The sequence below is a fragment of the Corticium candelabrum genome, chromosome 2, assembly GCF_963422355.1.
Source record: "Corticium candelabrum chromosome 2, ooCorCand1.1, whole genome shotgun sequence".
Classification (NCBI taxonomy): Eukaryota; Metazoa; Porifera; class Homoscleromorpha; order Homosclerophorida; family Plakinidae; genus Corticium; species Corticium candelabrum.
In genome coordinates, this window is record NC_085086.1 from 3204558 (window position 1) to 3226743 (window position 22186).

Consider the following 22186-nt stretch of genomic DNA (forward strand, 5'->3'; position numbering starts at 1 on the left):
TACACTCAACCAAGAGTTTGATTTGATCATATCAGTTTGTTAATGGATTCTACACTCTAGTCTGGTCAAGTGAAGAGTGACCTTTAACATTCGGTTTTAGGCAGATAATGGGTAGAAAAATGCATATCTGTAATACAGTAGAAATCTATTCTGAGTGCAACATGAATGTATGTTGTAATGGATCTGATAAAGTTACTTGTGTACAGTCATTTCAATGATTGTCTCTTTACTAAAATGCAATGTACATCGTGCAAGTGCAGTAAACAATCATAGAACACATTATAAACAATCAGAACACATTCTCAATACCTGATGTGTTTTCATATCTGTATATAACACGTTGGATATCTCTATACCGACTATTGACATCAAACCATACATGTAGATAACTTGGTTCCTGTGGTTACAAGCTACAAATCAAAAGTCCAATTTAACTAATGTCTGCAAACTAATACTTCATTCATTGTGTTCTTCAATGTACTCTACCAGCTCTACACCGAATATAGAATTTGCTTCAGCTCTCTTGTCCATGGCCAGAAATGTTTTCACAATCAAACGACATGTAGCTTGTTGGTCCAGACAACTGATCCAATCTTCCAGCATTTTACAAGCCTGGTAAAATAGTCTTTGGTGTTCCTGTTGTATAATACTGGTCTTGCCTACAGTGAACTTGTCTGGATCAAGATGAGCAGCAAATTCCCTCCAGTAACTAGCAATCTCATCAGCCACAGCGACGAGGAGCGTATTAGTCAGTTTGCATTCAGCTACTTGTTCCAAGTTCATTCCCACAGCATCAGGTTTCAGCTGAGTTGCTGCAGTTGCTGCATCACCTGAAACGAAATACATCAATGTCAAACAACACTAATTGTGTAACACTTTCTAACCAATTGAACTTTGTCGTGTTTGTGAACCTCTACTGATGTCTACAATTATTTCTAGTAGGTTTCACTAGACAGCTGCCTCACATGTTCAGTGCAAGATTAAATACAGTTTGAATCAAAATCATCAAATCACAACAAAGAGCACACTGCTTCAGTTGCAAAATATAAAACATACGTACCAATATTCCTCTTTACCAAGATTTAATAAATAACACATAAAACTAAATCGATGGCTATTAGTACACAAATTTCTAATCAATGAAACTATATCATCTATATGAAACTGTGTTGATATCTTAAATTATATTTGCATTTGCATTTGCAAACAAGATGCAACCTCATCAGTTCAAAGAAATATTACTAATATATTCAGTGAATATAAACTATAATCATGAAAAATGTGTGAAAGATGTTTTCTTCATTCTTTTATTGCAATATACAGGATATTCACCTCAGATACTTACTAGATATTTTGTGAAGATCACACAATAGTTATTATTATAAGTTTTCAATGTGTGTGGAAGATCTATGAAACCACAAGACTGTTCTCAATCAGGACTTGGTAAGAGTTAATACAAAGTGCACGATTTAAAGACTCGACTTGCTGCTATTGACTTCAAAAAGCAACATATCATGATCAATTTAGTCACTTAAAGCTGTCATAAATCAAGACTTTAATATCTCTAAAAATAATTCGTCTCTATAATAATTCCCTCTCGGACAACTCCCTCTTTCCATTAATTCCCTGACTAAAAGTACCTAAAAATAATTGTCAAGGGAATATTTTGATCAAGGTCTTAGTCAATTTCATTACAATAATACACTGTAGCACAGCATATACAATACAAACAATACAAACTCACTTCACAAAAAGCTAATTATTACAACTTAGGTGCTCACCTGCAAGTTGATCCTTTACTGCCATAATGATTGGCTGGGGAATACAATGACATGCTGCTAGAAGTTGCTTGGCTGCTTCATCTCGTCCTACGTCTTGTGCTTTTGCTTCAAACAAAGCCTTCAACTTGTCAGCACCAAGAGAGAAAACACTTGTATTCTCATTGACTTTGATGATTGTAAATCCCAACTTCAGACCAATAGAGAGCCAACGATCATGACCCTGCTGTAATACAGCAGACAGAATCACATCTGGATCATAAACACTGTCAGCAGCAACTGTGAAAAAGACAAATACAATAATGAGACAATTGTAAATTGATTATACTGCTGTAATTGGTACCTTCAACAGTATGACTAGTACATGTGTTATCAAACCATAAATCAAGTTTAGCAGGAGGATCAATGCTTTGATGCTCTTTGTCCAGCAGAATATCATCTTCTGGATATTCATCCAATGAAGCCAGTTGGTTCCAATCGTACTCTAGTGGAGCTTCATCAACAGCACCATGAACACAGACATCAAACTGAAAGCCATCCATTCCTCGTTCCTTCGCTTGAGTGAGTTGTTCTATTAGAATCACTCGCACATCATCACACAGTGGACAAAGCACTTCATCTGCAGGTAGTTTCCTGTGACTCAATCTTGATGGACAGTAGACGGTAGCGATGACAGCCTTCACAGTGTAGACCAACTCCAGATCAACATCCTTGTGAAGATGAAGTATCACCTGGTTTCTACTGAGCTGTGGGCTTTTTGTGTACTTGCTGACAATGCGGGTCACAAGACGGTAAAATAGAGGCTTGAGAAAAGCATTGAAACCTCTGGGCACAAAGAACAAAGATGGAGGAGATGTAGAAGAGCAAAATGCTGATTGGTAGGCAAAAGGGGTCTTGATGACTTCTTTGATGACCATAGAGGGAACAAAAAAGTTCTGACCATGTTGAACTTTGACATCTGGAGCAATTGAACGAGCGGCCAAGTATGCCCCTGAAATGATATTAAATAGCTGCAGAAGAATAAGGATAACAGCATAGTTTGCTTCTTCTACTCCTGCCTTTGCCATCAGATACTTGGCAAGATTCCATGACATCATCCCTTCTTGATGAAGCTTCTTGAGATCATTCCACAACTCAGGAGGAATTCTTGTGCGATCCAAAACTGTGACAAAGATGGCCAACACATCAGCAACCCACTGAATGTTGGGAAGCACCTTCTTATTGAGCCCGACAACATTGTGATAAAATCCAATGCTTCCATGGCTGCAAAGATATCGCAGTGCTTGTCTACATTCCTCATCTGATGAGATATCACACACCCTGGCAGCTAATTGGCAGACATCGTGCAGATCAAGAACTTTGTGCTTTCTCATTCTCAGCAGACCCAGACCCTTATCTAGCATGGCCCATGGTAATGGTATCTTCTCTTCTTCATCCCAGTATTCACGAGCCATTTCAACAATCATTTTCTTGACGAGGACAATCGTTGGATCAGGATTGCCTGTTCCTGACTTTGTGTTGTCAACATGGAAAAGCACATGATAAGGCTCTTTACTAAAGGGCACAATGTGATCACCAAAATTCTCTTCAGCGATGATTTCTTGCACTATTTGCTCCTGTCTTGCCATAAAACTTTTACTTCTTGCTTTGTCCTTTCTAGTAGCAAACATGAACGTTGCTGGTGCCCTTTTGACACGCCTTTTGCCAAAAAACTTATTGCGTCTTCTGCCAGCAGGAAAGGCAGCAGAGAGGGCAGTGAAGCAGTGGCGTATGACGTCGGCTCTTGTAGTAGCAACATCACGTGGTTTCTCAATAAAACTTCCATCTGCAAGCCGAAACTTGGATGTGGTCACCTTCTCATCTAGTGGCTTGGAACCATCGATAACCACAAAACAAGCTGTAGATTGATACTCGTTATCAGCCATAAGTGCAGCATGTGTGGAAAGGAATTGATCTTGACCTCCTCTGTCCATCATTGTCACATTGATCATTTCATGACATTTGCGCATCTCCTCCTTATTCTTCTCCATGACATTAATGGCCACATCAACATCTCGATCCATTTCTTTAGCAAGTTTGAAATCTTCGTATCCTACTAGATGACTCTCAGCTTGAGCATACATTGACTTCGAACTGCTTGCTTTTGCATTCACATTTGCTTTCAAATCAGATTCTGTAGAACTTGCTTGTGGGTTTTGCTCTTGCTCGCCTGGCTTTGCTGTGCTGGACTGTTGTTCCTTGTCATGAACAACAAATTCTCTTGCAAACAGCTTGCTGAGATGCGTTTGTCTCTCCTCTTCACTTTTCAATTCCTTCCAGTCGGTGCCGTGGCCAACTGCTTGTGAGATCATCATCTTCACCTTTACTCCCTCCGTGCTCTCCTGACCTTCAACAAATGGTTTGTCCGTCATTGAAGCTTCAAGGCAAGACTTTCCAGCATCTTCCTCCCCCATACAGTCAATCAACACCGTGTTGCCTGGCACTTTGCCTTTTTTGCATGCTTGATCAAAATGAGCTTTCCCTTCAGGACCCAAGCGGTCAACAACAGAAGGAGTTGAAGCTACAACAATATCATTACGTTTGATGAGCAGATTATTAAAATTAAATAAGAAAATTATCATTGAATAGTAAGATTGTAGAACACACGCTTGCAATAATAAACTCCAACTGTATATTCTTAATGATTACAGTTATCTGGACATGCATATACACACACACGCACGCAAGCACACGCACGCAAGCACGCGCACGCGTGCGCGCACACACACACACACACACACACACGGACCTGGAAATAGAAGTCGGCCATCTGAAAATAAACACAACAAATATTTGTTGCACAGATGAATGACTTGCATTGAGAGTTACATTGTTGAAAGGTTTCAATGTAGTACAGGTCTTACCCCATAAGGAGTAATCTCTGGCTATCTGAAACCAGTTCTTTACAAACACATACACACACAAATAATAATAATAATAAACTTAATATCTATTACACACGCCTAAACCTGCCTAAACTAAACATCAAGAGCTGCCTCTCAGAGGTCAGGCCCCCAGCTAATAAACTGGGCCCTGTGCACTACTCACGGAACTCTAGGCCTGCGCTAGCAAACTCCTGGAGACAGGCCAGGCACTCGCAGGAGCACCGACTTGTGAAGCCAACTGTGGTGTGAGCACAAGAAGTCTCACCAGGACCCGCGGCTGATGTCACGTCACAGCTGATGGCCTCTTAGGATCCCGGTCAATAACCAGGTACTCATTTATACTCGTAAGTTGAGAGAAGCAAATGTGTTAGTTTTTTGCTTAGAAAACTATACCTTAGCTCGACAACACTGTGACTTCAACTTGCCACTCTTCAAGGTCCAGGATGTAATCATTGCATAAGATGACTCTCTAACCAACTGAGTTATCGCACCACACAGTACACATACACACACACACACACACACACACACACACACACACACACACACACACACACACACACACACACACACACACACACACACACACACACACACACACACACACACACCACACACACACCCACACCCACCACACACACACACACACACACACACACACACACACACACACACACCACATCCACACCCACACACACCACACCCACACACACCACACACACACACACACACACACACACACACACACACACACACACACACACACACACACACACACACACACACACACACACACACACACACACACACACACACACACACACACACACACACACACTACCGAAAGACATGGTGTAGTTGACAAATGCAGCACTAAATTAAGTATACATTCTCAGCAAAGTAGCTAACAATTAAAGCAGCAATTAAATTCCTACTACTGAAAGACATAATGTATTTACTACTGCTACTTCAGAAACCGACAAGCGGCCCTCAGCAATAGCTACTGCAATGCTATCCTTGATGCTGTTGCTGAATTGGTCTTGCACAACATCCTCTAAGACAGGTAACTGCTGCTCTGATAAGTGAGAAGTCGCATCAACATCTGATCCAGTGAATGGAAGACCCATTAGATGTATCTCTTTTGTCAGCCAGCAACGAAGCAAGTCTCTTCAGGAAAGTAGACGTGGTTTACTTGTTCCTCCAGTACAAGATAGAACAATTGGAGTAAAGGAGGCATGCTCTATTCTTGTGACTCGTTGTTCATACTTGCGTCTCTTCTCTTGCTCATGTCGTTGTTAGCATGATTCTAGTGACAATGACTGGTGTGTTGGAGAGTTTCGGTTGACTACACGAACATCAAAGAAAGTTTTTCCAAACCATCCACCTTATACTTCACAGGCTACTATGTCTCATTGTGCCTCGTCTTCTTTGATAGAGAAGCGACAAGACAGAGTTTCTCGGGTCACAGGCTGTAAAGTGGACTCAGTCAAGACATTATGGCAGATTTCATCTAATAATTGTCCAAAGAAGTATCAAAATTCATGGTGTCGTCGTATTGATATGAATCCATTTTTATGGCAATTCAGAGCATGATCAACAGTAAAGGAAGCACCATAAGGACAAAGCTCACTCAGATGTTGAAGACGCCATCCATATCTGAGATGAATTGCATCTTGAAAAGCAGATTTATTGAGGAAGAACCCATGCTCGTCTAAAATACAGTCAACAAACTGGATGCACATTTTTCTTGAGCAAGTTCAACGGATCTTTTCAGATTAGTATTGTATCGAGTACCATTGTAGTAGCTTTTGTAGTATGGATATGACCGGTGGATGCTTTTGCTGAATAAAACTACTACTACTGAGAGACATAGTGTATTTGAACAAAAGTACTACGTACATATACTATGAATAAAATACTACTACTGAGAGACATACTGTATTTGAATAAAAGTACTACGTACATTTACTATGAATAAAATATACATACATTAATGTGTCCACAAAGTTTACTATTATGATTATAAGGCAAATACAATAACTACGTAGCAACATTTTGCATCTTTAGAGATATGATATATTTAATTAACAGCAAGATAAACCACTCTCAGCAGAAGCCAAGAGTATACTGTTGTTAATGATTGGGCGCTTTGTTCTGGATCTGCACCCTCTGAGACACATAACTGCAGATCAAAGTTACGAGAACCTTAGTCGACATCGACTAAGTACTACCACCACCACCACCACCACCACCACCACTACCATGTCAAATAAAACCCACATTGTTCCTTGCAAGCAACCTCTGCTGTTCTCTAGTCATCACACCAGCTTTCTTCTCTTCCCAGCTGTCTGATCTCAAGAACCCGGATGTATCATGGCCTTTCAACATAAACTCCCGACGCCGTGTCTTTCGCTCTCTGTGCAGATTTCTTTATCCAACTGAGGGGCTTGCAAAACCACCACAGTTGGACAAAAGAAGGTTGAAGAGAATGACGCCATTGACGTCAAGAGCCCAAGTTCAAACTAATCCTCTTCTGTGATGCCCTGTGTGAACCTTGTTCCTCTGACTCAGGAGTAATCAATCGTTTCTGAGCATATAAAAGATGGTAAACGCCAAGAAACCGGACAACGGCAGGCAACCATAGAGCACAACGTACTCTAGGTGCCGCCATGCAACATCTGGGACACACACTCTCTTCCTGTATCGCTTCCCTCTAAACAGACATGCTACCCCTAAGTGGGACAAAGACAAAGTAACAAAAAGGTGTTCCCATGCATATTGCTATATATGTGTACCGAATAGCCTCCTTTGATTCTAAAATATCTCTTACAGGTCTGGCATTCATGAATCCAGTTAACTGTCTCAGATGGTCAGACTTATTAGTGAGTTGAAGAGACACAAATGTAATTCTTAAAGAGAAAGATACTTGTACAAGTATCTTTCTCTTTAAGAGACACAAATGTAATTCTTAAAGAGAAAGATACTTGTACAAGTATCTTTCTCTTTAAGAATTACATTTGTGTCTCTTCAACTCACTAATAAGTCTGACCAAGTATCTTTCTCTTTAAAAATTACATTTGTGTCTCTTCAACTCACTAATAAGTCTGACCATCTGAGACAGTGATAGCACACAACAGATTGTAAATCAACATGCCATATGACAATTGACTAGACTGCAAGCAGGCAGAGTACTGCTCTCTCCAAGCAGATCTTGATATATTTGCTAAATCATGCCAAGAGCTTTCTGGAGTCTTCGGATCGTTTAGATCTTTCCTAATTATGTATTTCCAGCGTTTCCTAGGGCCACATTATAAAAGATTTCCTGATAGCCATATAAAGAAGCACATCTTGGTAATTCGACGGTTGGGCATTGGAGTCAAATGCCCTAACCATTGCATATACCAGTACGTCGTCTTACACATTTTCTGTCTATAGTGCGGGATCTCTCCAGTGTTGCATGTCTTATTGTTTATTATTTGATATATGATGAAGACAGAGAGACAGACAGAAGAAAAAACCGACAAACAGACAGACAGACAGATGGACTAACGGATGGACGGACAGACAGACAGACATAGAGACAAGCAGACAGAGAGACCGACAAACAGAAAGACAGACAGACAGATGGACAGACAGACAGACAGACAGATGAACAGACAGAGAGACAGACAGTCAGACAGACAGATGAACAGACAGACAGACAGATGAACAGACAGACAGACACAAGCATCATGTATTCTTTTAAGTAGTCAGATTTTTATCCTCAAACACAGCTTTACGCAAAGCTCCAAATGCTTTGGATGTTTCATAATTCTGCAAATCGACATCCAAGTCTAATCTCCCTGACGTTTATTATGTATCCAACGTATGTGAAATCTTGCTCATATTCAATGTCACCATGTTTAGTTTGTATGGAACTGCAATCTTTGGTACATACCTCCCTACTTGCAGCCATCACCTCAGTTTTTGCAATACTCAGTGATAAACCAAAATCTTGACCTGTCGTAAGTTAATATATTCAGTCATCGATCTCATAGCCCCTGATCTAGTTGTTGACAGCAGGGCAGTATCATCTGCATATTGACAGTCAGTTCCTGTAATCCAGGGTTCCATTACAAGACACGTATATAGATTAAATAGCACAGAATCCATGCAGCAGCCTTTCTGCAGTTCATTATCAACACTGATTGGCTCTAGCAAGGTTCAATTCAGTTTGATTTGAGCCGTCCTTCCATCATGGAATGATCTGATGATGTCAATAGTGTGGTCTGGAACTCTAAACTTCTCTAATGTTAACCACATGGCAGAGTGTGGAACAGAGTCATAAGACTTTTTATAGATCTACAAAGCTGAAGAAGGCTTTTGCGTTATGTTCCCAGGACTATTCAAGAAGTTGACACACTGAAAATCATATCTTTGCAGCTCCTGGAGCCAACATTGTGACTCTGGTAGTACATCCTCAACAAGATTTTGCAATATTGTTCAAATGATGGAGGCTAAAACTTTTCCAACAATGTCCAGCAAGGCAATGCCTCTACAATAGTCACAGCTTGTGAGATTACCTCCCTTTGGTATAGGGACCTCACAGCATTTGCCCAATCTTTAGTAACAGACCTATCTTTCCACTCTGACTGAACTCAATCACATAAACACACAGACACACGCACGCGCACGCACGCGCATGCACGCACACACACGCACACACACACACACACACACACACACACACACACACACACACACACACACACACACACACACACACACACACACACACACACACACACAATACTTTACTAACAACCTACTCTACAAAGCATTAACTATCACCTGAAACTTTAAACGCAAGATATTCGCAGGAGGACTGATAACGGTGCAACTTCTGAGGTCAAAAATGCAAGTCCTGATCTAACCTGGATGCTGTAACGGGATTGCCAGAAAATTAGTGATGCTGTCCACCCCAGTCAACGACCACGTACTCATTGCGTTGCACATTGTAAGTACTCAACTCCTGAGATAACAATGGGACAAGCAATTGTGTGCAAGTTCCTTGCCCAGGGGAATTACATCAAAGCTCATCCCACACTTAAACAGTTATTACTTAATTAAATACATCACATAAGATCTTATTTGGTCATGTCGTAACTTAATGAAACAACTTCTTTAGAAATGCTGTAGTCTCTCCTTGATGTATAGCAATGCATCTTAGTCTCTGCAGATCTAATTTACTGTTTGATATCATACAAACAAGACTAGCCTCTTAAATATTCTTCTTGCTTTCTGTATTCTCTTCACTGGAAGCTGCCACTGCACTCTCTTCTGAACCTAGGTTGTCAGCAATGTAGTCCCTTAAGACATCTTTTAAAATGTATGATATATAAATGAGTGGAAAAGGCCTCAAAATAATTTACAGAACAGTATAAACTGTCTGGTTGTTTTCTGCAGTTGCTGTTTAACTGGTTAATATTCTCCACTCCAGTCAGACACATGCCTTGATGAACCAAAGTAAAAGTGAAATCCTGGTTTCACTGTCTTGTACAGCTACACCATTTGATGGCATTGACAAAGTCTGGACTGGGGCAAAAAACAAGACACTAAAATTTTTATTTTTATTGTTTACTATTTGACAAATAGAACCCATACTAACATAACCAAATCAATATTACATAATAGTAACCAGAAGTACTCAAAAGCCAGTTTGAGTCTCTCTCGAAAACTTGTCACAACTGTCACTAAAACAAAAGGGCTGTATTGTTGAAATCATTGACTGGTTCATTCCTCTAAATAAAATGGTTTGCGTAGCATCAATAGAAGCAGTGACAGCTTGGAGACCTTACCACGACTGTTGAAAGACTGATTGATTACAAGGTCAAATCCTAATGTTTCAAAGGTTTAGAAAGGTGTTAGTACAAAGAACTTAAGTACCAGTATTCTTCTGTCAGCATGGGTCTATGCCAACCAGTGTGGGTGTAACAACTCAGTTCTGCTATCATCATACAGTACTCTGACCCTCCCCTCTTACGTTATAAGTTCAAAACATGACTTTAAATGTTATAATATCTGATACAGGCTTGTAGGCTAGAGAATTGGGTGGGTTCAACTCAATGGCATATTTAAAGATAATCAAGTCAACACCCATTCCATCCCAAGCCAATGTGTGGCTCTTTGTGCTCATGCAGTTTTCGTAGAATTTGGTTACTTTAACATATACGCATGCAAAGCTGCATGCAAAAACTGAAGAAGCTAGCAAAGTGAGGTAGTGTAGTAGTACAGCGGCAGCAGTGACTGCATAGGACTGTGATCAAGCCAGCTTCCTGCTTTACTCCAAATAGTTTCCTGTAAGATCTCATTGACATATCTACATGAGCTTCCATATACATGTAATATTCTATATAGCCTTGTATACATCCTCTTGTGCTTTCAATTACTGCCTCACTGGAGCTCCATCCGTTCAAGAAGTTCCGATTCAAGCACCTCTCCTCACGTGCGAGTAGCCAAACAACATGCAAGGTTACATGGTGAGCACTAAAAAATATTTGTTTGTACAATTTTTACAATCTGGTACACATGTAACAGTGGGTCAAGAGAGAGAACGGTAGCACGTGACTTATGTTGAATATTGCTGCTCTTGTTTGATAGTAAAATAACATGATTTTGTAGAAGTCGTTAAAAGTTGAGTTGATGGTAGGACAGTTGGTGCAAGTCAATGCAGACTGTACATCCACGGTCCTGAGTGTTGGGCAGAGACCATTAGTTGAAAGTCTTCATGGGAACTCCAATAAATGGGTCAGCAGCATGTGACAAGACTGAGGTACACACTGAGTAACACGATAAACAAAGTGTAGATGACGGTGGGTGTAGATGGGCATGTATTTGTGCTGCGTGAAAACTTTCCTTATCAGTAGATGTGTGATACCATTTATTGCTGTATGAGCTGCACAAACAGCTTCGACTAGATTTTGAGTCTTGTTCTATACTGTATACATGTACATGCAGAGAAGTTGATATGTTCATGAGGACTGCAGTTTATCACGTCAATGTTTTGAGACTAAACAAATACATTGGCTTGGCTTGTGAGACTAAGCTTAACCCTCTCATTCATAAAGCAGCTTACAAGCCTGTGATATGTTTAGTGTTAGTAAGATACAAACACGACTTCTCAGCAAACTTACAGTTGACAGGCAATGATGATGATGGAGCTGTGAATTTCACCTAAATATACAAAACGTTAATTAATAAAATTACAACACACACACACACACACACACACACACACACACACACACACACACACACACACACACACACACACACACACACACACACACACACACACACACACACACACACACACACACACACAATTTACAGTAAACAACTTGATTGCATCTGCAGCATCTTTGCTATTCTCTCTCTCAGATAATTGCAACGCAGTTTCTCCTTTCTGTCAAATACACACAATATCCAAGTATGATTAACATCTTCTAATATTAACATATCTAAATACATGATAATAAAATTAGATGTATAATACACCAGTTTATACTTATATGTTTCTTGTCACCCTTTGGAGTATTGACTGTAGATCAAACGGGGTTCTAGCCAGGATTTTTGGAAGGTGTATATGGCGTGACAATGAATCTGGCATGTATGCGTGGCATGTACGTGTCTGTGCAAATTTCTAAACTAAAATTACCGAACGTTTGGGGAGTAGCCTCTACAAATCATACTGAGTGGCAGACTGATAGTGACATATCAATTACATTCTTAAATTAATTAAGCGGTTTCTCATTAAAAATACAATGTAAAAGATATAACTGCACGTGTGCAGGTGTAGAGTAGTACAGTACCTACTACATAGAGAAGCAGTACCTACTACATGCATAGCCAGTATTGGAGGTGTGGCAGTCAGCTCTGATCACGTAGATGTATGCCTTAGCATGCCTAGCTAGAACACTGACTAGTAACTAAAGCTGTGCTAACACCATGTACACCTTAATTTAGTATTTTCCAAGTGTTTGAACATTTGTCAGAAGAACCTGAATGTTGTTCGAGCATTCAAGGTGACTGTAGTGCATAGCTTTCATACCGAAATTTCAGACACACTACACCCAAAACTTGCTGCTAGAGGTGTTGTCTGGACAAATGTCCTGTCAAATTGCCGTGTGTTCCACAGTAAGACCTGTTTATTCGGATAATGTCGAATTTACGGACGTTAATTAAGTCCTTCTATGCTTACACAGTTATGATAATTCTGAGACAAAGAAGCATGCAGATAAGACAGACCCACAGACTGCCAGGCATAAAAGCAAACAGACAGAAAGACAAGCAGACAGGCAAACAGACAAGCAATAGATGGGCAATCAGGCGAGCAGGAAAGCAGACAGACAGACAAACAGACAGACAGACAGACAGACAGACAGACAGACAGACAGACGAACAAACTAGGAAGCAGGTGGCTGAAAGGCAGGAGGCCGGTGGGTAGTCATGCCGGTTGGAGTGCAGGTGAGTGATTGTACAGGCAGGTGAGCAGGTGGGTAGTCACACAAGTGAGAAGACAGTACGATGGCTGATGAACAGGTGGACAAGCAAGCAAACAAACAGAGACAAACTGGCAGATAAACGGAAACACAGAAAGATAGAAAAACATGCAGAAAGAAAGACAGACAAACAGAATGAGCCAGACCAACAAACAGACAGAAACAGAAGAGCAGACTGAAACTTAGAAAAGCAAAAATAACAAACAATGAACAGACTGTCCAAACACACAAAATCAGTAAACAAGAGACTAACAGATAAACATATAAGAAATAGAAACTTATATCTACTGTAGTGTAATATAACATTAAACAATTAACTAATTCAACCAACACAAAACAAATTTTAGTTTTATTTCATAAATATTGTTCAAATATTGATATTTTATAATCAACTGGATTGAGAGTCTAAATACAATTAGAATTCATATTTATTGTCACACTCAAACATCAAATTCACAATACAATGATTACAAATATTATGATTCACATTCACATCGACATGTCTTACATTGTCTTTTATATTCATATCACATCCATTCTCTAACAGAATACGAACAACTTTGGAGTGATTGTTGAGAGCAGCACGATGCAATGCTGTCCTTCCACTCTATAATAACAGATAATTATAATAAGAAACGAAAGATAAGTAATAAGAAACATAAGAAGATAATTATAATAAGAAAGCAGACAGACAGACAGACAGATACACAGACAGACCAACACAAACAGACAAACAGACACACACACAGACACACTGACAGGCAAACACACACAGACAGACAGACAGACAGACAATACTTAATTCTACTTTTAGCATATTGTGCAATAACGTCTTGTATAAGAAATATATGTATTGACAAAGACAGACAGAAAGACAGACAGACAGACAGATAGATAGACAAACAGACCGACTGACAGACAGACTGACAGACAGACAAACAGACATACTGACAGACAGACAAACAAAAAGATAGACGGACAGACAGATCCCGGGAGTTGGATGAGTTGCCTTTCTTTTTTGTGAGTGCAGTGAAGACTTCAACAAAAGACAAAGGAGGAGAGGAGGTTCGAGTTGACGTGTGCAGCTTCAGCTGCTACCTTCGCAGTGACATTGTTCCCCGTTTATGGATCCCACCTGTTGCTGTTAGGTAGTATGTATTAGTTTTTTTTATTGTCTCACTTGGCTACATGTCTGCACCGACTATGGATTGTCATTCATAGTGTCGTTACTTCTTTTGTCTGCTGTCCAATGTTCTCATTCACTCATGATCATCTATCATCTCCATGTTCTCTACCTTCGTAGCTGCTCTCTGGAGTTGTTGTCGCAGCCAAACCTGCTCATGAAGCTTCTACGTGTTCTCTCTGAATTGTCAGTCATTGTGCTGTAGTTTATTATGTTTGTTGTTCCATGTTCTTACCCACCTGCCCGTCTATCTGTGTCTACCTTCCCTCCATCACTGCTCTCTAGAGTTGCTGTTGTAACCAAATTCAGTTCTTACAGCTTCTTGTTCTCTCTAGATTGTCAGTCATCATGTCGTCGTTTCTTTCGTGTGCTGTTCAATATTCTCATCCACCCTCCCATGTTCTCCGTCTACCCTCCTGTCCTTACTTCTCTCTGGAGTTACTGTTGCAGTCATACCAACTAGTTTTAGACAGGGACATCTATGTCTATTGTAGTATGTAGTTGCTTTAGGAACACTTCATAGAACCACAAGTACTTAGGGGTTATTGATATTGTATCCTAGTTCATGTTTGAAAATATATGTGATAAACAGACAGACAGACAGACAGACAGACAGACAGACAGACAGACAGACAGACGGATGGACAGGCACACAGACAGACAGACACACTGACAGACCAGATTTATTTTATAATCCTACACTATGGTCAGTTATCTGGAACTTTTAATTATTAACTTGTTAGTGATAACAAATTCATATAACCTTTTACTGTATTAGCTTTGATGTTTACAATAAACGATCTTCAACAGACAGACAGAACAAACCAAGAGAAATAAACTACAGACAAACAAAAGGACAAACAAACATACATACAAAAATAGATACATACAGACAGACAATGATAATAATAAATCCATAATAAATAATAAATAATAATAAATTCAAAAACAACCAATATAAGTCACCGCCGTGGCTTAGTGGTTAGTGACAATGGCTACCACTCCATGGTTTGGGGGTTCAAACCCCAGTGATGACAGTAAATTATGAAACTTGTCTGTCTTTCTTTCTCATGTTTCTCTAGTTTTATCCATTAGACTATGACTCGTTTCAGTCGTTGGGGAGTTTCTGTGGTCTGGCGAATGGTCCGTTGATGATGACATTCAGTGCTTTCCTGGTGGCTATTGATATCCACTAGGCGTGCTGCATCAAGCTTGCGGTCACCATAATGCCTGCAATCTATATTGAATTGGCTAGTCATTGATCGCCGTGTGGACTACACAGAAACATGTACCCTGCTGGGCTCACCTGCCGGGTTGGTGGGCGCCCAGATGGGGTAAAGATCCCATTTGCCCATCATGGAGGGGCATAATGACATATATATATATATAACAAATTTCTACAATTTTTTTGTATTTCTCCACTTTCTATTGATTTAATAATATTATAATAATATTCAATAATATTATGTTAATACATTTATTAGTAGTACACAACATCTCATACATCACATCAACACATACAAGAACAACAAATACAAACACTCACCACATTCTTCAGATTACCATCAGCATTAGCTGATAATAACATAACAATTAGCGAATCATCACCTCGAAATGCTGCTCTCATTAAAGCAGTCACACCCTGCAATAACAATAATTTTGTATTTTTATTTTTATCTAATGTAATATCCGTCCTATCACAAATCTCACCACATCATTTAAATATCGTTCTATTCAATCATTCATTCATTCATTCATTCATTTATTCATTCACTCTCAACACTTACATTAAAATAAGTTTTGTTAACATTTGCTCCTTTCTGCAACAAAAGTCTTACAATGGAAATGAAGCCTCTATCACAAGCTGTCACAAGTACAGGACTTCCCTACAATAGAGTGAGTTGTTATCAACAAACAATAACACAAGTCACTCAGTCAATAACATACATCAACATCACACGCATCAGGTGAGGCTCCTGACTTCAAGAGACTCTCCACCTCATCAAATTTGTTTCCCTTCACTGCTGACACTAAACTCCTATCCATGCCTGATGTGTGTCTCACTTATTCTAACACCACATCAACACATCAATCACAACAAACCTTTACAATTTCACTCACAAACGAGAAATCACTCAAGACGACACTCTCACAGAACAAATTTACACTTCATGACCATATCTATTACATTACTACTCAATTTAACTTACTAAGAATGGTCTATAGCACGCGATTACAGTCTAGTCTCGGCTCAACCTTGTAGTTCGGGACCCCAAATTCCAACGTGATATTGTACGCATGCGCTTACCTTATTTTATAAATATCAAAATAAATATCAAAATAATATCAACGATAACAAAACACAAACTTGCCTCATTTGTTTGCTTCATAAACTATCATGTATCGTCATTCTTCTCTGCATTTTACCTCATCTGGCTTCCTTGGCTACAAGTAGTAGGTTAATCCGGGGTATTTCCTCACACCGCACACTTTTGAATTCAATTACTTCTCATTTCTTTCAACGGAGACGAAATGGAACGTGTGAACACTCGCTGGATAGCTTATCGTTCTGCGATTTAGGTAGAGGCAAAATACCTATGTTTGTGAGCCAGAAGAATTTTCTAACTAGCGTTTTCCATGAAAAGGTGAGCATCACGTTGTAGAAGAACCCGTCTAACTTTTTAGCTAGCAAGTTGTTTGGTGACTTCATACTTTCCAAAGATATACCCACCACTATTACTGCTCGTGCATATCGCAGAAGATAAACCACCAGCTGAATTAGCCGATCACGGGAAACTTCTCGTCATTTAGGTAGGGTGCAAAGTGGATATCACATCATTTCATTGTAAATTGCTATCTAGACTAGCAAAAGACCATCAAAGAGGGTTTGTGAACGGTGCAGAGCCTGAGAGGAGAAGCAGAAGACAAAATCAGTAACATCTAAGGCGGACCATAGCTAGCTAGCATTCGCAGAAAACCTACAAAACATTAACTTTGCTTCATGTTTGCTCAAGTCGTAATTCTAACCGTTAGCAAACTATACACCAACCAGGTGTCGTGTTTGCAGCCATCAGAGGGAGAAACGGCAACTGTGCGGAATAGTCCAACCCCTGATATTTGACCCTAATGCAGAAAACATCCAACCGCTTGCTTGTATAGTTGCATGGTGCCAAGAGCAGCCGTCCACGTATACTACAGTAGCAAAGGAAGAAACCATACGCAGGTAAACGCGGAACGCAATCTCTTGCAGAAGATACGGGTCATCTAACTAAAGAGTGTGCGGAATTACCCCGGATTACCCTCCCTACTGTCTGTTCTCCATAAGTGTAAACTTTGATATCTCCGCTGTTTTTTGAACTTCGCGATGATCTAGGTATCGCTAGAAACCGCTAGGTCCAGCATTTCTGTTTATCAAATTATCTAAGCCCTTCCTACAAACGAAACGGAAGGATAATACTTGTGCATATCAAAGACAAACGGGTGGAGCAATGCCTATGGTTGTTATCCAACTAACGTAAGGCGAACGGATCACCTGGAACCATTTAAGATAATTGGTGTAACATGGTCCAACTGGATCCGCTCGTAGTGCTCTAATGAGCACACCTGGTGTGACCTCTACTTCATTACTCACTTCCGAGTTCACACATACGGAAATAGACACTAGAGGCCCAGCAACACTGACATCTGGTGTAATATTGCATGCGAGATAAGAGCCGAGCCGACATCCGACTGAAGTGGGTTCGTTCATTCGCACTTCTCGAACCCCCATCAGTAAGTGCCAGTAATTTATTTACATAGTAACCAGGACTCGCTCTTTAGCGCACGTTACGTCAGTCTGTTTTCAACCACGCTTCTGTTCGTCACTAACTGTAAGTAAAATTGTTACCTACGGGCATATTGTGACACATTTTCTACAGTGCATGGACACAATATGTGCGTGCTTCGGTCTGCGGTGTGCGCGCTAGATGATTTTGGTCTCTCGCTCGATCTTATGACAATTCGCTGTTGTCGATTACGTATATATAGCTTTAGAAAAGGAGCTTTTTCAGTGGTGGACTGCTTCTAGCCTACTACTAGCAGCGCAAGTGAAATGCCAGCATATCCCGTATGTTGTTACACCAGATCTATTTTTGCGATTATGTCCTGAGTTTGCTCGTCTAGTCTATACCGAAAGCAGCATTCATTTGGCTTGAATTTTGTCTCTGCTATCTTGAGAAAGGGAATTTTTATGGGACCCCATCGCCTAGAGAAGCTACTAAAAAGAAACTAGTAAAGTTAATAAATGTTAATTAACTGGTGACTAATCGTTGCACACTATTGTCTTTTTAGGTTGATTTTTCGTAGCCAAACGAATGCAGTGAGTGTGGAAAGAACTTTACCTAGTCTGGCCGTGTAAAAGTTTATACGGGAATGCACACAGCAGAAAGACCATTGGAATGCAGTGAGTGTGGAAAGAAGTTTACTCGATCTAGTGATCTAACAGTTCACAGGAGAATGCACACAGGAGAAAGACCATTCGAATGCAGTGAGTGTGGAAAGAAGTTTACTCGATCTGGTCTTGTAAAAGTTCATATGAGAATGCACACAGGAGAAAGGCCATATGAATGCAGTGACTGTGGAAAGATGTTTACTCAATCTAGTAATCTAAAAAAGCATAGGAAAATACACACAGGAGAAATGCCATATCAGTGCAGTGATTGTGGAAAGAAGTTCACTGATTCTGGTCATCTAAAAGTTCATATGAGGACACACACAGGAGAAAGACCATTTGAATGCAGTGAGTGTGAAAAGAAGTTTACTCAATCTAGTGATTTAAAAGTTCATATGAGAAAGCACACAGGAGAAAGACCATTTAAATGCAGTGAGTGTGCAAAGAGGTTTTTTCGATCTGGTCATCTAAAAGTTCATATGAGATTGCACACAGGAGCAAGGCCATATCCGTGCAGTGATTGTGGAAAGAACTTTACTCAATCTAGTGATCTAAAATTTCATATGAGAATGCACACAACAGAAAGACCGTTTGAATGCAGTGAGTGTGGAAAGAAGTTTTTTCGACCTGGTCATCTCAGAGTTCATATGAGAATGCACACAGGAGAAAGGCCATTTGAATGCAGTGAGTGTGGAAAGAAGTTTACTCAATCTAGTGGTCTAAGAGGTCACATGAAAATACACACAGGAGAAAAGCCATATCATAGGTCTCATCGAAGCGAAGAGAAAAAACATTGTGAAACTCGTGGAGAATTCCTTCATGTTGCGGCACTAGTTGCAAGACACCAAACAGTTCACACTCAAGAAGACAGGATTGCTGAAAAGGATGTAGATGTGATATCATCGTCAAGCAAGTCTCAAACCAACTCTAATAGTACTCATTTATCTGCTCAAATTTCTGCAAGTAATGTGTTTTATATCAGTGTACTCAACATGTTATGTTATTTTGTTGTTAGTGTTTAGTGATAGAAGCTTAGTCACATTTCTATCCATTCCTTCCAACGGTGTTTGCAGTTCATCTGTTGTTTTCTCTATGTTCCACCATCCCAATATAGCTGTGACATATGGTGTGACTGTGTCTACAGGTAGTGACATGTTGGTGATGGAGAAAGTTGTAACTTCTTTGTCTGATGTGCTCGATGATTCAGTCGTGAATGATGAGATGAATGTACACGAACGAGTTGATATTTCTTATGGCATTGTTTGTGCAGTTGACTATTTGCATCATCAAGTGGGAATCATTCACGGCTACATCAGCCCTACCACTGTATTTATCACATCTCGACTGACCGCCAAACTGTTAGATCCAGCAGCATCTTGTCTCCTACATGATCAGATATGTCAACGTGCTGAGTCATATGATGATGACCTGCATCAACTAATCTGTCTCCTCATCAAGTTATACGGCTCATATTCACAATTTTTATCTGTTTGTCGGCATTTATGGAGCATGATCAGTCGTGATAAGAAGTCAAGGGACAAAGTGGTGTCTACAACGGAGCTGCTTGAGTTAATTGATGAATTAAAACTCAACCAGGAATACAGTTGCAGCTCTCGCAGACGTGAACTATCGATAGTTAATTGAAATTGAGTTTGTTATCTGATTAGATTGAATGTTTAATGGTTGTGTGTGTTTGTAAAGTTGAAGTTTAAATACATCGGTTGAAGACAGAGTTGCGTAAACGTAGCTACACGCCCCTCCCCCGCGCGCAAACGTCTGGCCACGCGAGACTACACAGAAGGTATGAACGTGTTCTCAAACCAGACGCGGATCTACCACAATGCCCGAAGTTTCAAGGCACCAAGATGTCTACGTCGAGATGTGTCGTTCATTATCCAGATGTTCTTCCCAATGTTTCGCTGCAATGTCGAAGAGAGTTAAGTAAGTTAACTGACCAAGTCAGACCTCTAGTGGTGGCAACAGCATATATATATATATATATATATATATATATATATATAAATGACGGTTGCACTTGCCATGTCCAGTGTTGTAATAGACTATCTGTGGCATTTTATAGAAACAGTAGTGCCACGTACCTGCTGTCTCACGACACTCTAATACCAATGCCATCAGATTGTCCATGACTGTTTATTCGTTAGGCAGAGCCTGCTTATCTCACAGCTAACCCCTAAATCTAGGAGCCATTCCATTATCCGCAACCTGTGGACGTGCTCGGTACGTAGCAGATGGTAGGGTACTGGGAAGAGACTTCCGCTTCCGAAACATACGTACACACACACACACACACACACACACACACACACACACACACACACACACACACACACACACACACACACACACACACACACACACACACACACACACACACACACACACACACACACACACACACACACACACACACACACACACACACACACACACACACACACAGTGGGTGCTTTCACACTGACCTCGAAGGAGATTCAAACGATCGACAAACTCGTGCGGCAAACGGTCAGAATCGTGAAATTGCCGTATGTGATCAAGGAGACGACGTAGAGGGCCAGACACTTTACAAAGACAAAAAGGACAATCCTCCTCCACTTGTGACATAGCCGTCAAAAGTAACATAGACAAGAAACTTTTCCTACTGATTTTTTGCTTCTACGCCGTTGGACATCTGTCTGTTGGCTGTCTGTCTGTCTGTCTGTCTGTCTGTCTGCTTGTCTGTCTGTCTGTCCGTCCGTCTGTTTGCCTGTCTGTTTGTCCGTCTGTCTGTCTGTCTTTCAATCACATTTATTTGAACATTTTATCTATCATAAATTTCCGCAATGTAAATAACTATATATGCTGTCCAACTACTATCAATGTTCTTAAACTAGACTAAATTCAAAACAAAACTTGAAGGAACTAATAACTCTAAAAACTCTAGAAACTCTAAAAGCAGCTAAACTACATGCAAATCCTTAGCTCATTGTCAGCTAGTGGCTAAAGTACTGAGTGGCATAAAAGTTATTTCTGTTGACTCCAGTCAATGAAGATGACTTCTTAGAGATGACGTTCACATTGCACTTTTGGAGTTGGACCGAAAAGCGTTTGCTCCAGAAGTCGATAAACTCCGCTGCCTTTAGTCTTCCGACTTCATCGGATGACTTCTTTGCTATCTTGTTTAAGAATTTCCATGCATCAAACCCCCATGGTCCAAAGTGTTCCATAACCAATGGAATAGCACTGACAATTGAACCTCCTGGTAGTTGTTGTTTGCTATATTTTGCTCTCTTTTTGTCTGCTCTCCTGTCTGCAGCTGCATCATCAACACCAGC

General features: G+C 40.2%; 2 protein-coding genes across 4 annotated transcripts; one reads left to right on the plus strand and one right to left on the minus strand.

Moving 5' to 3' along the window:
* Window positions 1–211: 211 nt before the first annotated feature.
* On the minus strand, window positions 212–16702 carry LOC134198527 (uncharacterized). Of its 2 annotated transcripts, none has more exons than XM_062667942.1 (10): window positions 16636–16702; window positions 16373–16494; window positions 16264–16311; window positions 15972–16067; window positions 13751–13849; window positions 12072–12146; window positions 11875–11914; window positions 2122–4338; window positions 1782–2057; window positions 212–830 (listed from the first exon to the last, which is right to left on the minus strand). In XM_062667942.1, exons 2-10 carry the CDS (start codon window positions 16469–16471, stop codon window positions 457–459), a joined length of 3324 nt encoding a protein of 1107 aa, XP_062523926.1. In that variant the 5' UTR covers window positions 16472–16494; window positions 16636–16702; the 3' UTR covers window positions 212–456. The 2 variants fall into 2 exon arrangements, with proteins under 2 accessions (XP_062523926.1, XP_062523925.1); XM_062667941.1 differs by having other exon boundaries at window positions 16213–16311.
* A 1400-nt stretch (window positions 16703–18102) lies between these two features.
* LOC134198269 (zinc finger protein 154-like) lies at window positions 18103–20745 on the plus strand. Of its 2 annotated transcripts, none has more exons than XM_062667632.1 (3): window positions 18103–18196; window positions 18755–19817; window positions 19870–20745. In XM_062667632.1, exons 2-3 carry the CDS (start codon window positions 18836–18838, stop codon window positions 20496–20498), a joined length of 1611 nt encoding a protein of 536 aa, XP_062523616.1. In that variant the 5' UTR covers window positions 18103–18196; window positions 18755–18835; the 3' UTR covers window positions 20499–20745. The 2 variants fall into 2 exon arrangements, with proteins under 2 accessions (XP_062523616.1, XP_062523615.1); XM_062667631.1 differs by lacking the exon at window positions 18103–18196 and adding an exon at window positions 18244–18294 and having other exon boundaries at window positions 19870–20744.
* The last annotated feature ends 1441 nt before the right edge of the window (window positions 20746–22186 follow it).

Bases quoted from the DNA above. Each gene is read 5' to 3' on its own strand.
- LOC134198527 (XM_062667941.1), bottom strand. From the start codon at position 16,471: ATGGATAGGAGTTTAGTGTCAGCAGTGAAGGGAAACAAATTTGATGAG. The intron at 16,068-16,212 runs GTAAGTGTTGAG...TTGTTATTGCAG, and splicing joins TTAACAAAACTTATTTTAAT to GGTGTGACTGCTTTAATGAG. The intron at 13,850-15,971 runs GTGAGTGTTTGT...CTGTTATTATAG, and splicing joins ATGGTAATCTGAAGAATGTG to AGTGGAAGGACAGCATTGCA.
- LOC134198269 (XM_062667632.1), top strand. From the start codon at position 18,836: ATGCACACAGCAGAAAGACCATTGGAATGCAGTGAGTGTGGAAAGAAG. The intron at 19,818-19,869 runs GTAATGTGTTTT...TTTTGTTGTTAG, and splicing joins ATCTGCTCAAATTTCTGCAA to TGTTTAGTGATAGAAGCTTA.